A 23,064-nucleotide genomic window follows, 5' to 3' on the forward strand; every position below is an offset into this window, starting at 1 on the left:
CTCTGGATCCTGAGTATAGCAGGTGTTCCTGTGCCAGAGCCTCTTCCCTGGCCAAGCTGAAAGGGAGCCTGAGCTTGTTGATGCTCCCATACAACCAGATGTTGCTGAAGCTGCATGGCAAACCAACCCATCTGCGAAGACAGCTACTCACTCTTTGCTCAAAACCTTCGACCACAGTTATGGGAACCTTGTAGATGAGCAGAGGCCAGGGTATTCTTGGGAGGACTCCATGTTGGTATATCCAGGCCTTGAATCTTCCAATGTGCCCAGACTTATCTACTCTCCTCAGCCATCCCTCTAAGTCAGCACCGGTTGCTGGAATCCCTGTCATTCAAACTGCAGTTGTAGACCTTCCCAAGGCTGTTCACTGGCTTCTCAGTGAATGAAGGGATCAGATGTTTTCACAGCCTGAAAGAGAATTGTCTTTGACCTTCCCCTTATTGATGACCAGGGACCTAGTCTTTGCAGGCCTGAAGCTCATACGTGTCCGTTCCATGATCCTCTCCAACCCCTGGAGAATCCATCTGACTCCTGGTGCAGCTGCTGTTGTCACTGTGAGGTTATCCATGAAGGCTCTGATGTGATGCTGCCTTACTCCAGATTTGCTGAGTGGATCTCTGCATTCTGTTTCAACTCCCTTGGCCAGCATGGAAGGGGTCACTAATATGGTACAAGCAGTGATTATACCCATCTCCAACTGGTACCAGTCAGATGTTTCCTGACCAGATGAGACTCTCAAGCTGAACTTGCTGGAATAGTCCAGGATACATGATGTTTCTCCAGTGTGACCTCCACCAGATTATGGAGCCACAGGCAGCCACAACACACCCAGATCAAGATTTTGCTCTCCACACTGAGCAAGGACATTGAACAAAATTGGTCGCTACACTAATTGCTTTTTATTCAATAAATACCACAAAAGAAAATAAAGAGTTAAACTGAAAATCTGCAATGAATTAGCCAAAAATAAGGTATGACATAAAAATATTGACTGGTCAGAATTTCATATCTCACTTGGAATCAGAGGACACACAATCTGGTACACACACACACACACACACACACACACACTTTTATTTGTTACTCCGAATATCAGGATCAGGTAAAAGTTGAGCTCCAAAATTTAACCTCCTTCCAATATTCAGACTTGAGCTAATTTTCAAGATCTCAAAAGCTATTTCTAGAAATGAGGACAAAATGAAACCTCTCAAACTGCTTCACACACACACACACACACACATACACGCACATGAACGACAGACTGCAGTCAGCAGGGAGGGAACATTGTATGTGGCGATGAACAATATGTTGCCATCCATATCTGGTGACAGCGAGCTTTGTCTCCTAGATTCTTTATCATCATCACACTGCCAGCTTAATCAGCTCTTGCGCCTGTCAATCAAATATCCAAGACCAAGTTCTACCAATTATTTGCACAGAACATCTGTGAAAAATATGTTTACAGTTTCCCTCTCTTCTGAGCTCTTCCTGCTGTCATTTGGGTAATTCTTCAAGATTTTCAACTGATTTTTCAAGTCCATTCAATTTCTTAAATGATCAATTTTTAAGACAAATCTTTCAGTGTCTCTGATTTTCATGCATTTCACTTTTTTCAAATAGAATTTTTAAAAATATTGACTACTTCTTTTCCTTTGGCTCATGAGACTTAATTGGTATCAAGGTCAGTTTTTGCTCCTCCAGGAAGACAAATCTTCCTCCACAAGCCTCTGAGTGGTGTGAATAGAGTGTGAGAACCTACAAATCAGATGCCTTCAGTCCCATTTTCTTTTCTTTCTTGAAAATCAGAGCATGAAACTGGGTTCACAATGTGACGGGATGGGCAAGCGATGGTGGATCAGGCCAAAAAAATGGCGAAAAGAGGAGATTCCAGAAAATATAAAATACTGGATTCAAAAACAACTTGCTCATTTTCTAATGAAAGCAGACAACAAATGCTAGCATTACATTACATTAAATTACATTGCATTTGGTAGACACTTATCCAAAGCGGCTTACAATAGAGGACATAGGGACTGCAAATACACTTGCAAATACACGATGCACAGGAAATATACAGAACAGTAAGCTTGGGTTAGTAAGGGTTTTTTTTTTTTTTTTTAATGGACAGAGACACACAAACGTACACACACACTGTATAGCCTAACTTGCTGCCAACCTGATCTGGGGCATGGACATAGGTACATAGGTAGCAAGGACAAAGGTACAAGGCAAAATCAAAACAAACCGTCGCTTGACATGTGACTGGAGGGACCTATATGTAGGAAGCGGGCAGCACCGTTACCATATGAAAGATGGAACTACCACCAAGGATATTAACACATTTCAATGATGTTTAAAGGGATTGTAGGGGGCAGCTTGATCAGGGCCATCTATGTCATCACCATGACGCGCAACACTTTAGACTGGTCCACTTAAGGCCAGAACACAACAAATGCTCTCCCTTTTCCCTGACAGCACCTTTTTGACACCGAAGGGACCCGTCAACGGCAAGGAACATTATAAAAAGCAAAGCACCTCCTCCCCGTCTGCCAAGGTCTGCTGTCGGCACGTGAAACAAATTGTCAGCGACAGTATTCCGACGCATGCTCATGCACGAGAGCACACAAGGGCCGCCCCACAGCCGCAGAGGTACAGAGTATGTGTGGTCCATTTACAACCGTCACAACATTCAAATCAGAAATAAACAAGCTTTCCTTTAACTCTGTGTGTTCACTCACAACTGTGAGTGCTTGGTGTGATTGTGTGCACGCAAAGCCCAGTTTCCTAAGACTGACCTAACGCTTTGGTTTTCTTCTGCTCTGCTACAAATTTCGAGCCACAAACTGCCATTTCAATGATATAGAATTCTCTATCAAAGTATATTTGTATGTGATTTCGAACATATAAGAAATAAATTATAATACAATAATAAGGGAGTTGAATTTGAATGGGGAAAGTGATGTTTTTTTTTTTTTTTAAATCAAAACAACTGAAACCCACCCAAAGGGAGAGAGCAAGGTTGAAAATGCAAAATTTACATACACACATATGCAGATGCAAAATCGTGAAAAGAGTCAGACTTGTGTCCTCATTCATAAATTACAGTACAATAATTGATCAAAACATTGCTGGAACATGCATTGTATTGATTTTTTTTCCTGCTCTTTTTTTCCCTAGTGATATTATATAGGTTAACATCAACCCATTTGGGTGAATTGCATGTCCAGGTGTATGTGTGTGTATTTGTATGTGTGTGTTTGTGCATGATGTACTTAAAAAAAGAACCTTAACAGGATTAGTTGGCTTCGGTCTTGACAATACACACCGCTGCTCGTCCTCACTTTGAAGTACAGTATGTGTATGTGTAAATCCCTGCAGCTCATCCTTATTTCCAGATATAGGATATGAGCACAAATAGATTATTGAGGTTTATTATCTTAAAACTGATGTGACTGAATGATAACACATTGGCTCAGGGGGATCCATCTATTCAGCCATCATCAAATTATTACAGGGCATTTGCTGACGGTTTTTCTCTCTGCTCGTGTAATTTCCTTCTTCCTGTTGGCAATTTTTCTAATTGCACAAAACGATAAACTCATACATTACCATTGTGTTTTTGTTGTTGAGCCATATTTTCATCCTTGCCTGTTCGGCAGCGGGCTCTGAAATGTGACTTGAAGAATGTCATGTCTTCCAGGCGTCCTCGTTCCCCGGAGCCCGGCAAATGTAGGCTCAGCTATAATTGATGTGATCTCCTGGGTGTCTGAGGTATTTCTATTGAGATGATGTGACGGTAGTGAGATTATCACGAGTTTGACGGAGTCGTCCTGGAAGTAAGGTAAGTAAGTAAAGTGCAAGGTATTGTCATTGTTTTTTTTTTATCATTTCAAGTTTCATATTTTGGACCAGAAAAAAAATGAAGGACAGTGTTTAGATTGTTTGTTTGTGTGTGTTCTTTAAACACAGGGTGTTAAAGAAGTTAGAGGGAGGGCGCAAGCCTACTTCATGTTTGCTTGCTACCTCTCGCTTTCAGAGCTGCCACAAGCCCTTGTGGTGAGTGGAGAAGCAACTCATACATCAGTCTTCTTCTGCCAAAACAAAGACGCTTCATCACCAAGACTCCTGCCAGGCTTCCATGTGGCACACATGGTAAACCTGAGCCCCCTCTTGTTTGCAGTGGTGATGGACAGGCTGACAGATGATATTAGACAGGAATCTCTATGGACCATGATGTTTGCAGATGACACTGTGATCTGTAGTGAGAGCCAGGAACAGGTTGAGGAAAATCTAGATAGGTGGAGGTATGATCTGGAAAGGAGAGGAATTAAGGTTAGTTGCTGCAAGACAGAGTATACGTGTGCGAATAAGAGGAACCCGATGGAAGGGTGAGGCTACAGGGAGCAAAGATCAAGAAGTTGGATGATTTCAGGTGCTTAGGGTCAATAGTCTAGAGCAGCGGAGATTGTTGAGACAGGTTTAAGCAGGTTGGAATGAGTGGAGAAAAGTGTCACGGGAACTGTGCGATAGCAGACTATCAGCCAGAATGAAAGGGAAAGGTGTACAAGACAGTGGTAAGATCAGCGATACTGTATTACCCAGAGACAGTTACGATGACAAAAAGACAGGAGGCAGAGGTTGCACTGATGAAGACAATAAGGAGGTTGGTGGAGGCTTTGCCAACTAGGTGTGCACAAACTTGAGGAGGAATCGAACTGATAGAGAGATGAAGAAACATACAAGGAGACATGAAGCCAGCATTATATCTACAACCCCAGCCTATGGATTCACTTGCCCTGACTGTGGCAGACAATGTAGAACAAGGATTGGACTCCAAAGCGACAGCAAGACTCACAAATAGAAGACGTGATGGACCACCAAGAGATGTATGTGTGTGTTGTGCGTCTGCTTGTGTGTGTGTGTGTGTGTTGCCTTCAAACCTCCTCAGTCTTTCCATAAATACAGCCTAAGCCCATTAGATAATGGAACAGATAATTGTATCTGAATGTATAGATGTGATTCATTTCCTGCTGTAGCACTCACTTAATTGCTCCCAAAAGCTTGACTAATCTCTGCATTGTCAGTGTTCAGGGAAAAAAAATAGAAATTATTTTTCATGAAGAGTGCCATCTCAGCGACTTTACACAGTTTGTGTCCCGCCCACCTTTATTGGAATTTTAATCTCTATAATGCAGGACAAATTTGAGGGACATCATAAAAACAAGATTGCTGTCATGAAAACAGGTTTATATCGGACACCGAATCAGTCTAATATTGAGAAGCTTCTATATGTGGATGTGTCTAAAACAAGAGTTCAGTGAATGGACAGTTGTGTGACCCCCAACTCAAGATCCATCACTAATCTGTTTTTTATCAAGAAATGCTACGTTTATTTTGATCTCAGGGATGAGCTTTGAATTTAGATAATCTGTTTTTCCAGCTTTATATAATTAGCGGACATAAAGATATATATAATTAGTAGTACCTGGTTTAAAAATAAAAAGCAAAGAACATTAACTTTTTGACATGCAACAAAAACAACTGTGAGGAAAAAGAAATAAATTAAGATGATTTGGAATAAATTATGTGGAATAAATTAGCTGAAAATCTTAAAGATTTTGTCTGAAATCATAAATAAATATACCTGAAAACTATCCAGTCAAGGAACAACAACTGCAAGACATTACCCCATTTAAAAATCAACAGAAAATCAGGACACAAAATCCGCTTCCACTCACAGTGAATACAACAAAAAGAGAAATTAACTTTTTCAATGAGAAGGGATTTACTGTGATGCTGCATGTCAGTTAAGTTTTTTTATTCTTTATCAATTTATTTCTTTATTTAGTCTTTACCTGGACGCAATCCACTGCAGACTCTACACCTTACCCAGGGCCCAAGCCTAAAATACACATCCACATTTTATGTATGTAAGGTTACATCAGGTCCCTGATGATGTTTACAGTAAAAATAGAAATGAAGGGAGGTTCTAAAATACATCTTTGTGGAACACCGTTATTCAGAGAACAATTGTGTCTTGATCATTTTTAGTGAATGTTTTGGTGATTTTACAGTCAATTTTATAATACAATTATTAAATACAATTGATACTTGTTTCATTATAAAATATAATTATTATAATTCGAAGATTTCTTAAATGTAATCCCTGACATTTTAATGTGAGTTGTGTAATTTTGGAATATAGTTTGAGGATTTTAATTCACTTTTGGCCAGTTTTTCATTTTCTTCTCTTTCAGTTATCAATATACAAAGAGAACATTGGGTTCCCTTTCTCATCTTTTTTCATCTAATTATTGATCCAGGAGTATTCTTGCTTGGTAAAAACTAACATCTCCACTTAATGGAAAAATACTTAATAACTGATCAAAAGAGCTGTGTAATAATTTCTTCATATCATCCAACTAAAATCAGTTTGCAATTAAATTGTATGTATCACATGCAACCTCTTCTTTCTTTTTTTTGCCATCTCTCATTTCTAATGTTATAAGAACCAAAATGTTATAATGAGCCTTGAAATAGCAACAATAAATGTTCTAAAATATACTCTAAAAGCTGTTGGATATCAACGGAAATATATAAAATATTTAAACTGTCCGGAAGTGATACCAAACATATGATTAAAATAAGACAAATAAGACATTTTTGTGTGGTTGAAAGACTTTCTGTAATATTGGGGTACCCACTTCCCCAAACCATCACCACTAACACCACCACAATGAGTAACACCTGCCCTCAATACCTTTTAAATCATTTAGTGATGTTTTTCAAACCCTGACAGTACAAGACCAATACATTCTTGCTGCAGTGTGAATGATGAGTTTATTCTGCCTTGAGGAAAAGAAAAAAAAAAAATCAAAAACAAAGGAAACTTGTAATAACCTTGTCCCAGGAAACAGCTCCTGTCAAAATGGTGCGGTTGACAGATGGTAAATGGCTTGCTTCTCTTCATTTTATCAGCTTTCGGATCACACGGAGCAGAAGTACAAAAACTAAGGATTGCACACAAAGTCAATGACATGTATTTTCTTTATCTGCCTGTGTTTAATTTATATATTTTTCCTGGACAAATCTATAATTATGAAAAATCGAACTTGGGGAATAACTGTCCCCTGCTTTGAGCGCTATTGCCAATTTCTTGTTTTGGCGCATTTTTCCAGGTTTTGTTAGGATCAGTGATTTAATCTCTTACAGTATATAAGTACTACATCCTCATGGAAAGGAAAGGAATGGAAAAGAAATTGCCGCCGACTCCTGATGTGTCACCATCATTTCTGTCTGCTCCAGTTCACGCCTCTCCAAATAGCCAGCAGTGGGTCGCAGCCTAAATTGCTAAAACACACTTCCTCTCCAAAATGGCTCTCAGTCACAGAAAGTTCCAGCAAAGAGTTTCAAACTCATTCTGAGGCAGGAAGCTTTAGCTGCAGGAGTCATAAGAGCCCTGGCCTTCAATACCGACATATTAAGGGGGTAATTCAATGAAAACTGTTTAAAGAGGAAAGAAAATAACAAACCTGCTTATGAAAGCTGCTTACTACACAACATGTTGAATGAGCATACAAACAATTACCTTAATAAACATTTTATAACAGCTATTATAGGCTGTAAACACCAACAGGGGAAAATCAATTTAATGTAAACAAACACTTGACTTCATCCTGGGCAGTCATCTTATCACATTTATGTGATTTATTGTCACTGTTTCAGGGGGCTTCGTCGAATCACATTTTTGTTTTTTTACTGCCCTTCTTTCTCTTAAATCGTGTGATTTACCCAGCAGTGATTTCAACGTCTGCTTCAGAAACAACTAGTTTGATCCTTTGACTTTTGTGTTATTTTGACTCTCGACTTTGTATTTCTTTATTCATTTCGCATCTTCTTCTTTTCGATGTTCTCGCTTTTCTATTTTCCGTTTTAAAGTGTTTTGGTTCTGTTGTTGTTTTCCTGTCTACTGTGAAGAACTATCCCCAGACTTTTTTGTTCTGCATCGATCAGAGTTCAATTCTTTTCTCTATTTTAATCTTTTGTGTGTTCCGTGGGTATTTTGTTGGCTGCGACATTCAGGGTTTCAGTTTTTACCTTCAGCTCATTTCCTACTTTTTTAAATTAACGTTCTTTTGATATTTTATTTTACCGGGGCTGTTAGATATCTTGTCTTTTACATCCTGGTTTCGTTTCTCCTTTCTTCGTTTGTGTCTTTTTCAGATAATCTGCCCTGGTTGGCTCAATTCCGCTCCTTATTTTGTTTCATCTAATCACCTTGCTTCCAGCTCTCGTGCAACCACCTTTTCTCTTAATGGCGTGTGTGGAGTTTGTAGTTGTCCTTGTCCAGCTGTCTCTTGTTGTCTGTCCTGTTTCAGATCATCGTTCTGAATTATTTCCTGCTTCCTGAGGGCTATTTTTGGCTGCAGCCTCTTGTAACCTGCTCCAGAAACTTTTTGGAAATTATTTCCCATTAAATCTTGGGTTTCTCAGTTCCTCATCTGTTCTAATGAGCTGTGTTTGCATATTCAACCCAACCTCAAGATTTTTTCTCTTCCAAGCGTTAAAATCAAAACAGCTGATCAAGCGCAAGGTGTGTGAGCTCGCGCACGAACGTGACTTTGAGTCTGTGTTTTTTCCCATGCATACTTATGACAGCAAGCATGCATAAATGAATTTATATCTCAGCCCGCTCCATTGACTTCGGCCTCATCCATAATTAAACCCATATAAATCAGGCTGTCAATCACAGCCATAACAAAAAGGACTGAGTGATGTTTTAATGACCGTTGGGGCTATTTCAGGGTCAAGGCGACAGGTATGAACCCCCATAACTCACCCAACAATTACAATTACTTCCACTTTGTCCTCAACCGAGCCCTTTTTTTTTTAAATTTCATCTCAGTTTCCTCGTCTTCTTGATGGTGTATTTTTAGAAGTACAATAAATCATTTTATTTTTGAGCGGAGGAAATGTGATCATAGAAGTGGAAATGAAGGCACACCAGCATATAGTCATGTAATGATGACCCGATTTTTTTTTTTTTTTTGAAATTGCCAATACATTTTCATGCAGTCATTTAATTTGTTGATGGAAAAAAAGCAAAATCTGTGAAAGAGGTCACTATATTCCTATGGGTGAAACTAAGATATCATGTTTATCCGGGATAAAAACAACAGATACATAAACATCACAAAGACTTGCATTGCAGCATATAAATGCAGTTTTGTCAGTCACTTATGAAACAGTCTGCTTCCAAATTTTGATTATCTGAATGAGGATGAACAAAAGATACAACATAGTATAAAAACATTTTATAGCGACATTCCACAAGGAAAGGAAATTAGAGGGGGAATATTCCGCCATTTTTGGTGCAAATATAATTAAGAGATTCATGAGATATACAGTAGATGACTGTCAGTGCTATTCACATCCTGTATACAGAAACAAAGGGAATGTATGTCCAGCAATACTACTTTAACTTGTCTCCTTCATTACACTGTAGAATTCCGAAGCATTTTGTGGACAATTGCTCACTTGTTTGATTTGATTTATGGCATTATACTGCATTTCATGTTCATGTGTTTCACTGCGTGCAGTGTACCTCCCTCCCCCAACCATTTTCACTGACACTCCTCCTGTTGTTCATTTTATGTCATCAGTGTTTCAGTTCTGTCTTTAGCATCTCGAGTTCTGTTGATCCCTCCACTTGTTCTATACTTTCTCTTTGGGTCTTGGTCATTTTGAAACTTGCCAGAATAAGAAGTTTCTCGCTGAAAATGGCCTTTTGCCCTTTAAGAATGGAATAAATCATGTTTAATTACATCCCATCATTCAATTTGTCAAGATTTAAATTGCTTGGCACTAAATACTCACATCCCATTTTGCGTGGCTCCACCATCCCGAGCTGCAGGTGTGAAACGTGACCAAAACAAAAATATTTCTCCATCTGCGGCAGCGTAAGAAAAGTAACACACTGTGTTCCTTGGCATTTCACGAAGCGACTGTAAGTGGGTCAATGTTTGAACGTCGCAGGACCATGTAAAAATAGCTTCGGGGAGAGATGAGTGGCTCCGAGCATATCTGAGAAACTGCATCCATCCTTTTCCAGATAGAGGAGCTGTAACTCATGTAAGTGCGTCACTGTGAGTAATGAAACAATGCAGGGAATGAACACAGCAGCTGACAAGGTGTGAAACAGCTGGGCTGTATGCTGTGCATTTGTATCTGCAGGAACTGATGAACCCACCTGACGCCTCCACCTTCATAGCCTCATCCAACATTCAGCATGGACACATTTATTCATTATCAACATATACAGAATTTGAATTTATTGCTAAATATGAATTTTCATTTACAGTGTTAATTCTTTTATTGGGTATTTTTACAATAATACATATTGCCTTTGTATACTTTTCCCTGCACACGGTTTATATAGTTGGGATATCCTGCAGGTATAGAGAACTTGATATTTGTAGAAATGTCTATCCAGTCAGTGGAAAAAGTGTGAATCATTTCCTAACCGGATGCTATTAGTGTCTCTTCGACTTTTGCAGTAATTTTAATGCAAGACTCACCCCTTGTGGCGAAGAATGGAATTACAGATCCTTGTTTCTCATTCAGCTTCATGAAATTCAATTAGAACTACAAGCAGAACCACTTTTTGCCTTATCGGACATGTATTTTCAAATATATGCGGTGCCTATACAAATACATTAATAAAGTCATACAGATACTACATAAGAAACCTTTTTAACATACCAAAGCCACTCTCTTAGGTAAAATGACTGTCAGCTATTGTTTTTTATCCAGCATTTTTCTTCATTTTTCATAATATCTCAATTTTTTTATCATTCCTTAACAGTCATTTTATAATCTGTATCAGTAACAACTACCTTGATGGGTTTCAACCTTGTCGTTGTGAGGAGGCTTGTGCGTTCTTATGATCACGAGAGTGTTATCTTTCGAAGCTTGCTTCTCGCAGGGTTGCCCGAGGCAAGCTGGTCGCTGAAGGACCAGGCCGGATGCCTTTGAGATGGTAGCCCCATTATCCTGTGGAGTAATGACAACCATGTCGATGCCAACCGAATTAGCCTCCTCCAGAAACAGGTCATTGCACCATACTTCCTCACATTGCCATCACTTTTGCTCACAACGCCACCAATGGCAATGGTAATCACTTGCTACTCCTCTGACAATCCCACAACCTTGGTATCACTGACACTTAAAATTACAGAGTGACCGCACCTGCCACTGCGCATTGTATGGACCGGACTGAAGAACCCAGAAGGCAATCGACCACATCATTACGTTTCATAGGACTGGCAGTCCTCCATCACGGCCGGGTCTTGCAGCACAGTTACATGGACCACCACATGCTGGTCACTCAGCTCAGGCTTGGATTTTGAGCTGTCCCATCCATCAGGTACCAGCCACACCTTTTCTCCTCTAGGCTTCACAACACCAACATAGGTCCCACACCTACCAGATCTCCATTAACAATGACCCCAGCACCCTGGCTGAAGACAACATCAAGCTAAAGGTCAAACAGTCTTGGAATCTTGGAGAGATAAAGACATCCTCCCAAAACAGCCGTGGATCTCACAGCTGACACTTGTCATCAGTGACAAATGCTGAGAGGCCAGTCTCAGTGGTGACATGACCAAGTTCGAGTGGCTGACTGTCGCACATGACCCCCCCCCCCCAACTCTACCCATGACGGATAGAGTTTCTGGGAAAGAACTTGAGTGCAGCACAGACCTCATCAATGACCTCAAAAAGGTCTTCAACACAACCCACCAAGCCCGCGGTGGATGTTACATCAACCCCGTCCTTGTAAAGGATGACAACAGAAACGTCATCACCACAGAAATATTTGCCATCACCATGGGGATGTTGAAAAATAGCAGGGACTTCATGGTTCAGTGACTTGCTCACATCATTGACCACATGTGGATGGCAGAGCAGCTTCCCAGAGACTGGACCAATGGCAACATATTTCCCCTCTGGAAACAGAAAGGCGACTAGCTAATCAGCCACCACAGATGCTTTATTCTGCTCTCAATACTGCCCAAACTGTTCACCAGGATCCAGAAGGAATTGTCGAGTCCTGCCACTTTGTGGGAACAATCATCTCCCAGGACCTCAAGTGGGAGCTGAACATCAGCTCCCTCACAAGCAACGTACAGCAGAGAATGTTCCTCCTGAGGCAGTTAAAGAAGTTTAACTTGGCAAAGACGATGGTGGTGCACTACTACAACTCCATCATCAAGCTCATTTTCACCATCACCGTCTGGTATGGCACCGCCAAACACAAGGGCCGATTGCATCGTATCATATGCTATGCAGTGTGATTGGCTGCAATATACCTTGCCACATCTACAGGACCTGTACACCTCCATGACCCACAGGCATGTAGGCAAGATCCTGGGCTACCCCTCTCACCCAGAACATAGACTCTTCGAAGCACTCCCCTTTAGCAAGAGGTTGCGGTCCATTGAGACCAAAACTACCCGCCAGAAAAACAGTTTCTTCCCATCAGCAGCCTGCGTCATCAATAAGGTCTCGGTCCCCCACTGATACTGTCCCAACCCCTCTATTGCACTACATTGCACTGCTTTGCACAACTTGCCATTTTGCACAACCAACCATGATCACCCCGACCTCACTTTATTTTTCACTTATTTAATGCCTGTTACATGTTGTCTGTGCAGCACTGTTAACCATAATCAAATTCCTTGTAGTTGTAAATTTACATGGCAAAAGGAAGCAGTTCTGATTTTGATCCTCCAAAGCCGTGGCCAGTGGCTTCGTAACCAACCATAGAGCGCATCTCCTCTACTCCTTGCCTTTAAAAAGGTAAGGGCGTTCCAGGAGAATCAATATCTCCTCATTGCCTTTACGGGCCTCAGATATGGTAGACCGCACCACCCTCTGGAACAGCCCTAGGTGTATCAGAGTCCTCCCGTAGATAATTGAATGTTCCAACAACTAATAAATAACCCAGAGTGCTGGATGGGAAAGGCTCCGACTGTTTCCGAATCAACGGCGGGCTCAGTAAGGGTTGCATGGCCACCAGACTGATTCAACTGCACCATTATTCATCGTCCAGGTTTCAAGGAGTCAAGGATTTTTACTGTCATTCCATTCTGAGAGAATTGAATGAAATTTGTTTCCTTAATTCTGGTAGACAGTACAGTCTGGTAGAGAGCAGCAGTGTTACAAGATATAATAAGATATGCAGAGTAGATGTATAATAATGAAAAAAATTAAAAAGAATATAACAAAGCTCTATGAACAGATATACAGCAAATAAGAACAACTTTATTAATCCCGAAGGAAATTGTTGAAAAATTCAAAATGAGCATAGTTGATAAATAGCATTGGCATGATATGGTTCTTTGTACATACAAGTGTTTCAGGTGATGTGGAAAATTACATGAGATTGTTAGTTCTGTTGATCAGTCTATGGAGTAGCACCACTGTTTGGCAGTCTGTTGATCTCAGTCTCAGCAGGTCCTGCTCCCGATGTTCTACAGCCTCTTCCCTGAAGAAAGGGGCACAAAAAATGAATGTGCATTGTGGGTGGGTCCTTCATAATGTTGTTGGCCCTCTTTCTGCATCTGGTGGTGGTGATGTCCGTGGTGGTGGGAAAGCTGGTCACAACAATCCTCTGTGCAGCTTCAGCCACCATTTGGAGAGCCTCTTCTCTGCCACAGAAGAGCTGAAGTGCCACACGAGGATGTAGGAGCGGCGGACACTCTCCACCACATATCTATAGAATGAAGTCAGGAGTTAGCCTCCAAGTCCATCCCTCCTCAGTCTCCTGAGGAAGTACAGGCACTGGTGAGCCCCCCTGACCAGGTAGGAAGTGTGGTTACTGGTGGGGTCCTCTCTGTGGTGAACACCCAGGCACCTGCAGCTGGAGACGACTTCAAAGGCTGTTTCACCAATGTGCATAAAAAGGTGTTGATGACTCCCTTTCCTGAAGTCCACAATATTCTCCTTTTTTTCCCTCACGTTGATGCCGATTGTTTTCCCTGCACCAGGTGTTCCACCACCCCTCAGCATTCAGACTCATCATTGTTCGTGATCCATCTCACCACTGATGTGTCATCCGCAAACTTCACTATGTGACAGTTCGAGTTCTTTGGAGACCAGTCATATGTCAGCAGGGTGAACAGGAGGGGGCTCAGTACACAGCCCCGAGGAGAATTAGTGCTGAGGGTGACAAGGGAGGAGAAGATGCTGTGGACACTGACAGCTTGCAGTCTGTTTGTCGGGAAGCCCGGCACCAGGGTTGCGAAAAGGTTCTATACTTCTATCTGGTCAACCTTGAGTACACGGACAACACAACCCCATTCAACTCCTCCCTCCAATATCTTAGTAATGCATTTGCCACATATCATATGGAAAGTGAACTGTTGCACTCTAGATCAGCTGGAAGGAGGCCAAACTTATGTATGTTAGTGATGGACCAGACCTTTTCTCCTAGCATGTTTGACTGTAGATGTAGTCTTGCAGTTGCAGCTATGAAGTCTCTCTGGCAGCCCTTACAGCACCACCATTCTGTTTCCTGCAAGACGAAGCAACATATTATCATGCACCAGTTCTCTTCTCCTGTAAGGAGCTGAATCCTGCACCCTGAACAACAACCTGGCCAAGAGAATCAATGAGTTCAACAGATCTCTCAGGGGTACCAAGTACATCAAATGGCCCCTCCACGTCCCAATGCTGATATATGAGAACACCCCCATCAGTTTCCTGTATCTCAGCTCGCCGCCCAGTGTTGCATCTCAAGGGTCAGCCATGGCCTTCGACTCCTGCCCTATTCTTGTCCAGGCAAAGAGCAAACATCTAGAAAAGACCCACATGCCAAACCCCAGACCAGATGGCTGGACATTATCACGGGGGACTAACAACATCTGGGAATCAACTTTGGGGTCACAGAAGAGCTGGCCCAAGAACCCTGCTATTGCCAAACTCTGGTGATGCTGACTGGCTCCACGCACAGTGATGACCCTGTGCTGTACAAGAGTATTATTAGTATGACTAGTATTTGTAACAAACAATTACAGATTCAAAAAAATTAGCAAGCATCATGTTTATGAGAACAAACAAGATTTTATTCATTCAATGGAAAACAAACACAGAAAAGGAGTAAGATACCATGAGATCAGACAGCGGGATGGATTGAATACAAACAAATATTAAATTACAAAAACATGAGGGATATACAACCTCAAAAATTGCCATATCAACCATTAAATTGGACAGAAATTGTTTAAAACTAAAAAAAAGGTTAATAGACATTAACTTAAAGAAATTCTTTCATATGCATAAAACACTTGTGATTTAATTATCAAGATATTTATGCCTACACACCAAAGTTCAAATCTCATTTTATTTAGAATACACTAAGACTATTTAAAGATCAGTAGCGGGACAGTACATTCACATTAGTTCTCGGCATTCTGAGGCTCAATTCAATTATCAACATAAATAACTAAATACAATTCTGTCAGTTACTTCCAGCAGCTGGAAACGCTTGACTGTCTCCTTAAAATTCTGATGAAATGATGCTGATGGTGCTGCCCCTTTTCAGTTTCACTAAAGAGGCCCAATCCTCTCCTTGCTGTTTGGCGCACCCTTGTGGCCAGTTTAACACCTGCTTTTGCAAACCAGAATCATGGGGAGAAAAATAGAAAGGAGACAGAAACAAATATTTCAATGTTTATCAATGATATAAATTCTGTTGCATCATCTTGCTGTCAGAGGAAATATTTCAGCTGATTATAAACTTCCAAACACAATACCATTTTGAGGTATTTAAATGAACACACATGACTGGACAACTGCTTAAGAAGTTTCTCAAGTTCATATAACCTTCAAAAACATGCAACAAAGACATTAATTCAAACACTTATTTCAATTAAGTCAGTAAGTGCATGCTCAAATTAGAGCGTTGGTATGAAATTTAAGTCAGACTTTAGAGTCTTTACTCTCAAGGAGTACAATTTTCTTTTTGTTTTAACATGTACACACCTTTGTGAGCTCAGAAATAGTCCTCTTCTCTCCTTTTACATCCCTTTCCAGAGGAAAAGGGATAAAGAACTATTTGTAGATCTGTCTTGAAATCACTTAATGGTAGGAGTGGAAAATACAAACATGTCATTTTGTGATCTCGTCAAAAATGTAGCATTTTTAAACATGAGATTTGCTCAGTTTAATGAGTCCAGTCGGAGTAAATAAGACCAACTGGCAATTTTGTGGGTTAGGAAAAGGTTGACAGCAACTCATTTGTGTAGCAGTAGTCTCTTCCACCACAGAGCAGCAGCTGAGGGAGGAATGGGCCAAGTCTCTGCTATGCTCTACCTCCTCTACCTGCAACCAGGCGCAACCAGTATGGAGCACTGGGCTGGACTCAGAGGGGAGGCTTGTACACACACATGTGCGCGTAAACACACACACACACACACACACACACACACACACACACACACACACACACACACACACACACACCTAAAATGCACAGCAGTTACAAAGAGTAAAGACTTAAAGAATTGCATTTACAGTCACTTTTTTTCTCCCATTATTTTCTCTGATCTTGTGAAAATGGGACTTCTTTTTTACTACACTTCTTTTCAATAAACTGAAAACCCATTAGTCAAATAAATTAGCCAAATTTAAAAAAATGTACTATCTTATAAGTTTCTAAGTGTCTAGTGTGCATTTTATAATCCAAGAAAAGGAACAAAAAATACAATTCTTGAGTTGCTTGGCATTAAGATATGTGGATTGACTAAGTCTGAAACGCTTAAGGTACACCTGGTTTTATTTCTATAGTTATCTTGTTTAGGACTTCTGTCATTGTGTTTTTAAGGGAACTTCCTTTCACGACCCTTAGTGGGAATTTTAATCAGACGTGAATTAAAAATAGTTCGAGTTAAATTGCATATAAAGAATATGGTTAAATCGTTTTCGATGTAAATCCATACTACATCGTTATAGGCTTCACAAAGTAAAGAAAAACCTTAAGTTAAACAGGGGATCTATTAACCTTCTATCTTCCTCAACCTGCCACGGAATATTTTTTCACGGCAATGCCGGAAGCCTAATGTTTAAATGCATAATTGTTATTTATTCCAAATGCGATCTTAAACGCTTGTTAATCCTGCTGCTGACGTCTGACCACAACAATACGCCTGCAGACCTTCTCCGCTTTAAAGTGGCACCGTATAGAGGAGAAATTGTCTTAATATATTTGTGAGTGAAATATTTTTTAAATGTATTGAAATTTAACTGACAGATAAAGAAAAGTTCTATCAAGGAGCTTACCGGCGGTTGCCATCGTGGAAGATGGAAAGGTCCAGAAGAAGGACGGTAACGGTAAATGGTCCTGTTTATGTCAGCCCCAGGTTGCCAGGTTGTTGGTTTAATCTTCAATACGCATGCGTGTTGCGGAAGCGGAAGCGCTAGTTGCAGGAGCGGCTTTACTCTCCATCATGCAGTAATGGTAAATAGAAATGTATGTATTTTAAAAGGAAACGAGTTCATGCTCTCACATATCAAGTAGACAACAATGATAAATTCTTAAACCAATCTTTTGATGTCAATTGTGCTTGCTTTTTTTACCTCTTATCATAGAAAGCATTCTACATTTTTCACGATGCTCTAAGGGATTGTATAAAATATGACTTTGTTTTTATGATTCATTCTCTCCCCAAACATCATTGTATGGCTCATTAACTTTATTCCTCTGGAGTTACCACAATTCTGGACATCTGTCTTGTTCTTAAATGTTTGTACCAGGACATTTCCCCTCCATTCCTCAGGCATGCTCTCCCTCTCTGTGGATTCTGTGGAATGATCTAGTCATAAACTCTACTATCACCTCTCCTAGACACTTTCATACCTCCACAGGTATATCATCAAGACCAACTGCCTTTCCACCATTCATCCTCTTCAATAAACATTAATTTACTAAATGTATTCAAATTAATATCAATACTAATATATAACTAGTATTACTTCATGGTCCACACTGATCACCACTTCTGTTCTTTGTCTCTCATTTTCTTAATTCATCAGCTCCTTGCAGAACTCTTCCCATCCTGCTTTTTGTACCTGACATTACTTTTCCTTCTCTGTTCTTAATCACCTCTATATCTCTGTTTTGTCAACATGTATAAATAATTCTCTCCCTCATTGTCATTATCCTTTGAATTCTGCACTAATTACTATTCTCTCATCTCTGGGGATATTCAGCATCACTTCACCTTAGTCACTCCCCAAACTATTTTGTTAAAGACATTGGCTTAATTGTAGTGACATATTTTTTGTATATTATGTTTCATCACCATAAAAAAAATAAGCTGTATATCGGTTATTTGGACTGTGGTCACACAGTTTGTACCGAATCCCAACACGCGTCTGCCAACACGGGAAGGCCATCAGCAAACGCGTGTTTCTAGCAGACCTGGCAACCCACGTACCGACGCCACGCACTGCATTCATCCGACGCGAACTCAAAAATCATGGCGGATGAAGTAGAGCAGGTTGGTAATTCTACGTTCCATTCAACGCTTTGCTACGGGATACATTAAATTTTAATACACCCACGAGAGCCAAGGTGACCCATGCGCCCAGTTTTGCATGGACACGGGGTTATTTCATGTATTTTTGCCTTTAAACAAGCAAAGAAGCTGGCTGTGTCAAGCAAGCTAGCTTAACACATGTAGCAGTTAGCCTTTAATGTTACTTACAATGCGCGTTTTTTTTTTAATACGAAAGCTCTCACATTTGTACACATTCATTCATATGCACCAACGGCTAGTTACTATGTAGAAACGGTAAAGTTCCCCCCATGTTTATCGCTTCCTGTATCATATTCGTGTGTTTTGGAAGTGAAATACCATCGTACAAAGTGCAAATATTATTGTGGGGGGAGTATCGAAAGAGAGAGAAATTCCTCTTGGGTGTACAGGTTAGGCCACTCTGGTCCAGCTGGAACTGCTTTTCCACTTTCCACCCCCTCCTTATCTGAACCCAAAAACAAATAAAAAAGAAAAACCGCATGGTGAAGAAATGTTTCTAGAAAAGTAGGGATGTTATTAAACTTTGGAAGAAATATCTTATAAAGAAATGCACAACATTGCACAAGGATGCGTACACACAAAGAAAAAGACTGAGTTATGAAATAGCAAACAGACGACTTTGTGTATTTTGATTGTTTCCATGGAGAATATAAAAAAACCGTACAATTAACATTATACAATTGTGTGCTGCAGCAACCGACAACCAACACAGTGGAAGAGCCGCTGGATCTGATCAGACTCAGTTTAGATGAGAGGATCTACGTCAAGATGAGGAATGACCGGGAACTGCGAGGCCGACTGCATGTAATTATCCCAGCCCCACATGAACACATGTACTTAAACTGTACCTGCCCACAGTGATGTCCAACTCTAGAGAAGTGATGATTCTTACGTCAAAAAATCAAGATGGAAGTGAAAGTACCAATTTTATATTCACATCAAAGAAATCTTTTTGAGACAAAAAAATACCCAGTGGACAGACTGCTTGGACTCAGATCTTGAACTACTTCTTCGCCTTTCGGCATTTCCCTTCAGGGGTCGCCACAGCAAATCAACCCTCTCCATCTAACCCTATTCTCTGTATCCTTCTCTCTCACACCAACTACCTTCATATCATCTCTCAGTATGTCTTCTCTGGTTTTCCTTGAGACTTCCTGCCTGGCAGCTCCAACTCCAGCATCCGTCTACCATTATATGCACTGTTCCTCCCCTGCACATAACCTAACTCTCTCAGTCGGCCTTCTCTGACCTTCTCTCCAAAACATCTAACATGGGTTGTCACTCTTATGGTCTCATTCATGATTCTATTCATCCTTGTCACTACTAAAGAGAACCTCAGCATCTTCATCTCTGCAACCTCTGCTCAGCCTCCTGACTCAGATCTTGAACTGAGAGTCCTATTTTTTTATATGGTTCATGTGTGTGCAAGTGAACACTTGCCTTCATGTGTTTGGCTTCAATAGAATTACTGTTTGCCACTGGTTTACCTTCCTGCTGTTTACTGATGTGTGGTGTTTGCAGGCCTATGACCAGCACCTGAACATGATCCTGGGAGATGTGGAGGAGACCGTGACAACGGTGGAGATTGATGAGGAGACTTATGAAGAACTCTACAAGGTACACACTGGATTCTCAAGCTCCCTGGGTGGAAATAATTTTAACCCCAGATTTAATCCGGACCTATAAAAACGATATAACAATACTGAATATTTAAATAGAACTTCATCTACAGTTTTCATAAATATAATTTTCTACTTAATTTCAGTTTTCCAAGTCAATTATAATTCAGATTGAGATACAAAACCAACACTTTACAGTGTTTAGAATGGGACACAGCAATCTACCAGTAGCAAGACTAGAATTTATGGTGAGGTTTAGTCATCCTTGCACCTAATAGCCAGCTCATCCTGCATCAGTTGGAAAATCGACTAAAAATTTTGAGCCCAAATTTATACATTAAATAGATATCTCTTTTTACTTGAATGTCTGAATCTCAAAGACAAGTCTTGATTGTGTGTTCAAATGAATTCAACATCATCCAGCGATTGAGAGCAGACGCTGGATGGTTATATTTAAAGGAAAATACCTACAGAAGATTTTCCCTTCTCGGTTAATATTTGTTTTTATTGATTTTTGAAGGTTGAACCCTAATGTCCAATGTGTCAGTTTATGACTTTTTTTTCAATTCTACTTTTTCAGTCAACGAAGAGGAACATCCCCATGCTGTTTGTCAGAGGAGATGGCGTTGTCCTTGTGGCTCCACCCCTGAGGGTGGGTTAACCCCACCCACTTCCCCCGTTGTCTGACAGCTCTCTGAGACATTGAGGCGAGGGAGAGGGGTGTGTTAAAGATGACAGGATGGGATCCCTTAGGTTAGAATCCTTCTTTGCTGCAAATCTGGTCTTAAAAAGCAACAACTTGACTGTTTTCAGTAACTGAAGGGAAAAAAAAAAATCAAGTCTTTTGTTTGGAGATAAGAGTGTGTGTTTTTCAGGCAGATTCTACTTTGGGGTTGGATTGTAGGACCTTTGAGTTGTTGTTTTTTTTTTTAAATCAGTATCTCACTTCAAAAAATGTTTTCAATATTCAGTGTTTTTTTTTCCAATTTTAATCTCATCTGGTGAATTTAGTTCCTTCCTTGTGTCTTCATCAATCATGTGTGTTCAAGCCTTTGGCTTCTATCTGAATTGGTTGTGTATTACAGGTACACCAAACTTGTTAAATTTGAATATTTGTTTGAGTCCCTGTTAAACTGTTTTAGTTTTTATATACATATATTTGTACTTGGCAGTGGGACAGGAAGGTACCCATGTCCGAAATATTGATTTTGGGTTGTCTAGGGGAAAGTGAAATAAAATGGAGGTAATAATGCCACAATCTGAGGTGTCTGAACTGATGAGGATCAATCACTGAAATATACCAATAAACTACAGATGTTCATCAAGCAGGAGAAACTATCAGCCCCCAACCTCTTTCTGCAATAGTGTTCCTCCTCTCAACTGCTGGCTGTTCTTTTGTAATGCCTTTATTTTTTTAAATTCATTTTGGCCTTTTTTTATATGTAAGTGTAACTTCATTCTTGATTCTTCCTGATTGATGTGTCAGATTGATTGGGGGCCAGATGAGGGTCCTTGATGTAATTGTAATGTACAGTGTAATTACATTTCTGTTTTGATCAAATTGGCACAGTGTTGTTTAAAGACCAAACTATAAATGGCTAAGCCTTCAAGATATTTAAACTTTTTGCATTTTAGAAAAGGCAGAATTTAACCAGATTCCTACACTTACAAAAACAAAGGAAGCTGAAAATGACTTTAAATTATCAGTACATTTCTTCAAAACTAACCGAAGAAGATGTGGTTCAGGAGGTCAGAGCAGTCATCCTTGGAACTAAACATTCCTGGTTTGATTCTCTGCTCCTCCAAGCCTGTTCAAGTGCTGTTGAGCATGACATTGGACCCCACATGCTCCCCCGCTGTACTAAATGGCTACCAACTACTCTTAGTTCATCCATGATGGATTAAATGCAGAGAAATAATTTCCTGGAAATAATTACTTAAGTATAAAAAGATAAAAAGAGTCTGTTAAGCTGAGAGTGATTGAAACAAACCTTGTATTGTTGCCAGTTTGCCGCTAGATGGCAGCATGTATACGAAAACTCGAATATGGATTAATAATTTGATTTCTCCTGTCTGACATTTTACTTACACTAAAAACCACCAACTAATATACTATAAACTCATGGGTTTCCTCCGGGTGCTCTGGTTTCCTCCCACAATCTAAAAACATGCAGGGGTTTAATTGAAGAAAATGGGGAAATTGCCCCTATGAGTGAATGAGAGCGAGTGGTTGTTTGTCTGTAATTCACAAAAGTGGCAATTGACTGGCGACCAGTCCGAGGCGTACCCTGCCTCTCGCCCGATTGCAGCTAGTATAGGCTCCAGCAAACCCCCCACGAATCTGAGTGCAGGATAAGTGATAGACAATGGATGGATAGATATATTAAAAAAAACTTGTTTCTAAAAATATGACGATTATCCCAAGTGTAGTACCTGAAATTGATGAAACTGCAGAAGGAATCCAATGACATCACTGCCACTTCTAACTTTCTGTGTGCAAGTGCAGTAACTGAGCTGTGAGTAATTATATCTTTCATGAGTAAAACAAAAGTCATGTAGTCTTATTGAAACCCAGCAGCTCCAGTGATTCTATTTCATACTGATTTTGTTTTTGTCAAAAAGTCTTTTAATGCATACAGATTGTACATTGCACATCTTGTGCAGTGTTTTGAGTACAGGATGCACTCTGTAATGTTAGTGAGTTTGTGGCATCTCAGCCTCCTGATATCCCAGATTCCTCACATCTCTGACCAAACTTTGTAAACGTTTTCTCATTTAATGAGCAGAAAGTAATTGAACTTTCATCCAGCTCTCACCAGCCCTTAAAATATTGAATTCTTTGCTGA

General features: G+C 40.2%; 1 protein-coding gene and 3 long non-coding RNA genes across 6 annotated transcripts; 2 read left to right on the forward strand and 2 right to left on the reverse strand.

Moving 5' to 3' along the window:
* Positions 1-2,181: 2,181 nt before the first annotated feature.
* Positions 2,182-6,318, forward strand: LOC147232968 (uncharacterized). The gene is made up of 3 exons (XR_015106331.1): positions 2,182-2,649; positions 3,701-3,841; positions 3,970-6,318. It is a non-coding gene; the product is annotated as an uncharacterized LOC147232968 (long non-coding RNA).
* A 2,721-nt stretch (positions 6,319-9,039) lies between these two features.
* LOC147232969 (uncharacterized) lies at positions 9,040-11,546 on the reverse strand. 2 transcript variants are annotated; one of them, XR_015106330.1, is made up of 4 exons: positions 11,248-11,546; positions 10,896-11,052; positions 9,877-10,120; positions 9,040-9,792 (listed from the first exon to the last, which is right to left on the reverse strand). It is a non-coding gene; the product is annotated as an uncharacterized LOC147232969 (long non-coding RNA). The 2 variants fall into 2 exon arrangements; XR_015106329.1 differs by having other exon boundaries at positions 9,877-10,143.
* Positions 11,547-15,086: 3,540 nt separating this feature from the next.
* Positions 15,087-17,421, reverse strand: LOC147232970 (uncharacterized). The gene is made up of 3 exons (XR_015106419.1): positions 17,341-17,421; positions 16,045-16,139; positions 15,087-15,667 (listed from the first exon to the last, which is right to left on the reverse strand). It is a non-coding gene; the product is annotated as an uncharacterized LOC147232970 (long non-coding RNA).
* Positions 17,422-17,462: 41 nt separating this feature from the next.
* On the forward strand, positions 17,463-21,482 carry lsm3 (LSM3 homolog, U6 small nuclear RNA and mRNA degradation associated). Of its 2 annotated transcripts, none has more exons than XM_086150150.1 (5): positions 17,463-17,530; positions 18,412-18,560; positions 19,293-19,403; positions 20,121-20,216; positions 20,799-21,482. In XM_086150150.1, exons 2-5 carry the CDS (start codon positions 18,540-18,542, stop codon positions 20,877-20,879), a joined length of 309 nt encoding a protein of 102 aa, XP_086006276.1. In that variant the 5' UTR covers positions 17,463-17,530; positions 18,412-18,539; the 3' UTR covers positions 20,880-21,482. The 2 variants fall into 2 exon arrangements, with proteins under 2 accessions (XP_086006276.1, XP_086006277.1); XM_086150151.1 differs by having other exon boundaries at positions 17,501-17,518.
* The last annotated feature ends 1,582 nt before the right edge of the window (positions 21,483-23,064 follow it).

The sequence above is a fragment of the Fistularia commersonii genome, chromosome 7, assembly GCF_037954325.1.
Source record: "Fistularia commersonii isolate RoL2024-O1a breed Wild chromosome 7, RoL_Fcom_v1.0, whole genome shotgun sequence".
Lineage (NCBI taxonomy): Eukaryota > Metazoa > Chordata > Actinopteri > Syngnathiformes > Fistulariidae > Fistularia > Fistularia commersonii.

Excerpts from the sequence above, each read along its gene's own strand:
- lsm3 (XM_086150150.1), top strand. The coding sequence starts at position 18,540 with ATGGCGGATGAAGTAGAGCAG. Across the intron at positions 19,404-20,120 it reads AACTGCGAGGCCGACTGCAT|GCCTATGACCAGCACCTGAA; the intron begins GTAATTATCCCA and ends TGGTGTTTGCAG. Across the intron at positions 20,217-20,798 it reads CTTATGAAGAACTCTACAAG|TCAACGAAGAGGAACATCCC; the intron begins GTACACACTGGA and ends CTACTTTTTCAG.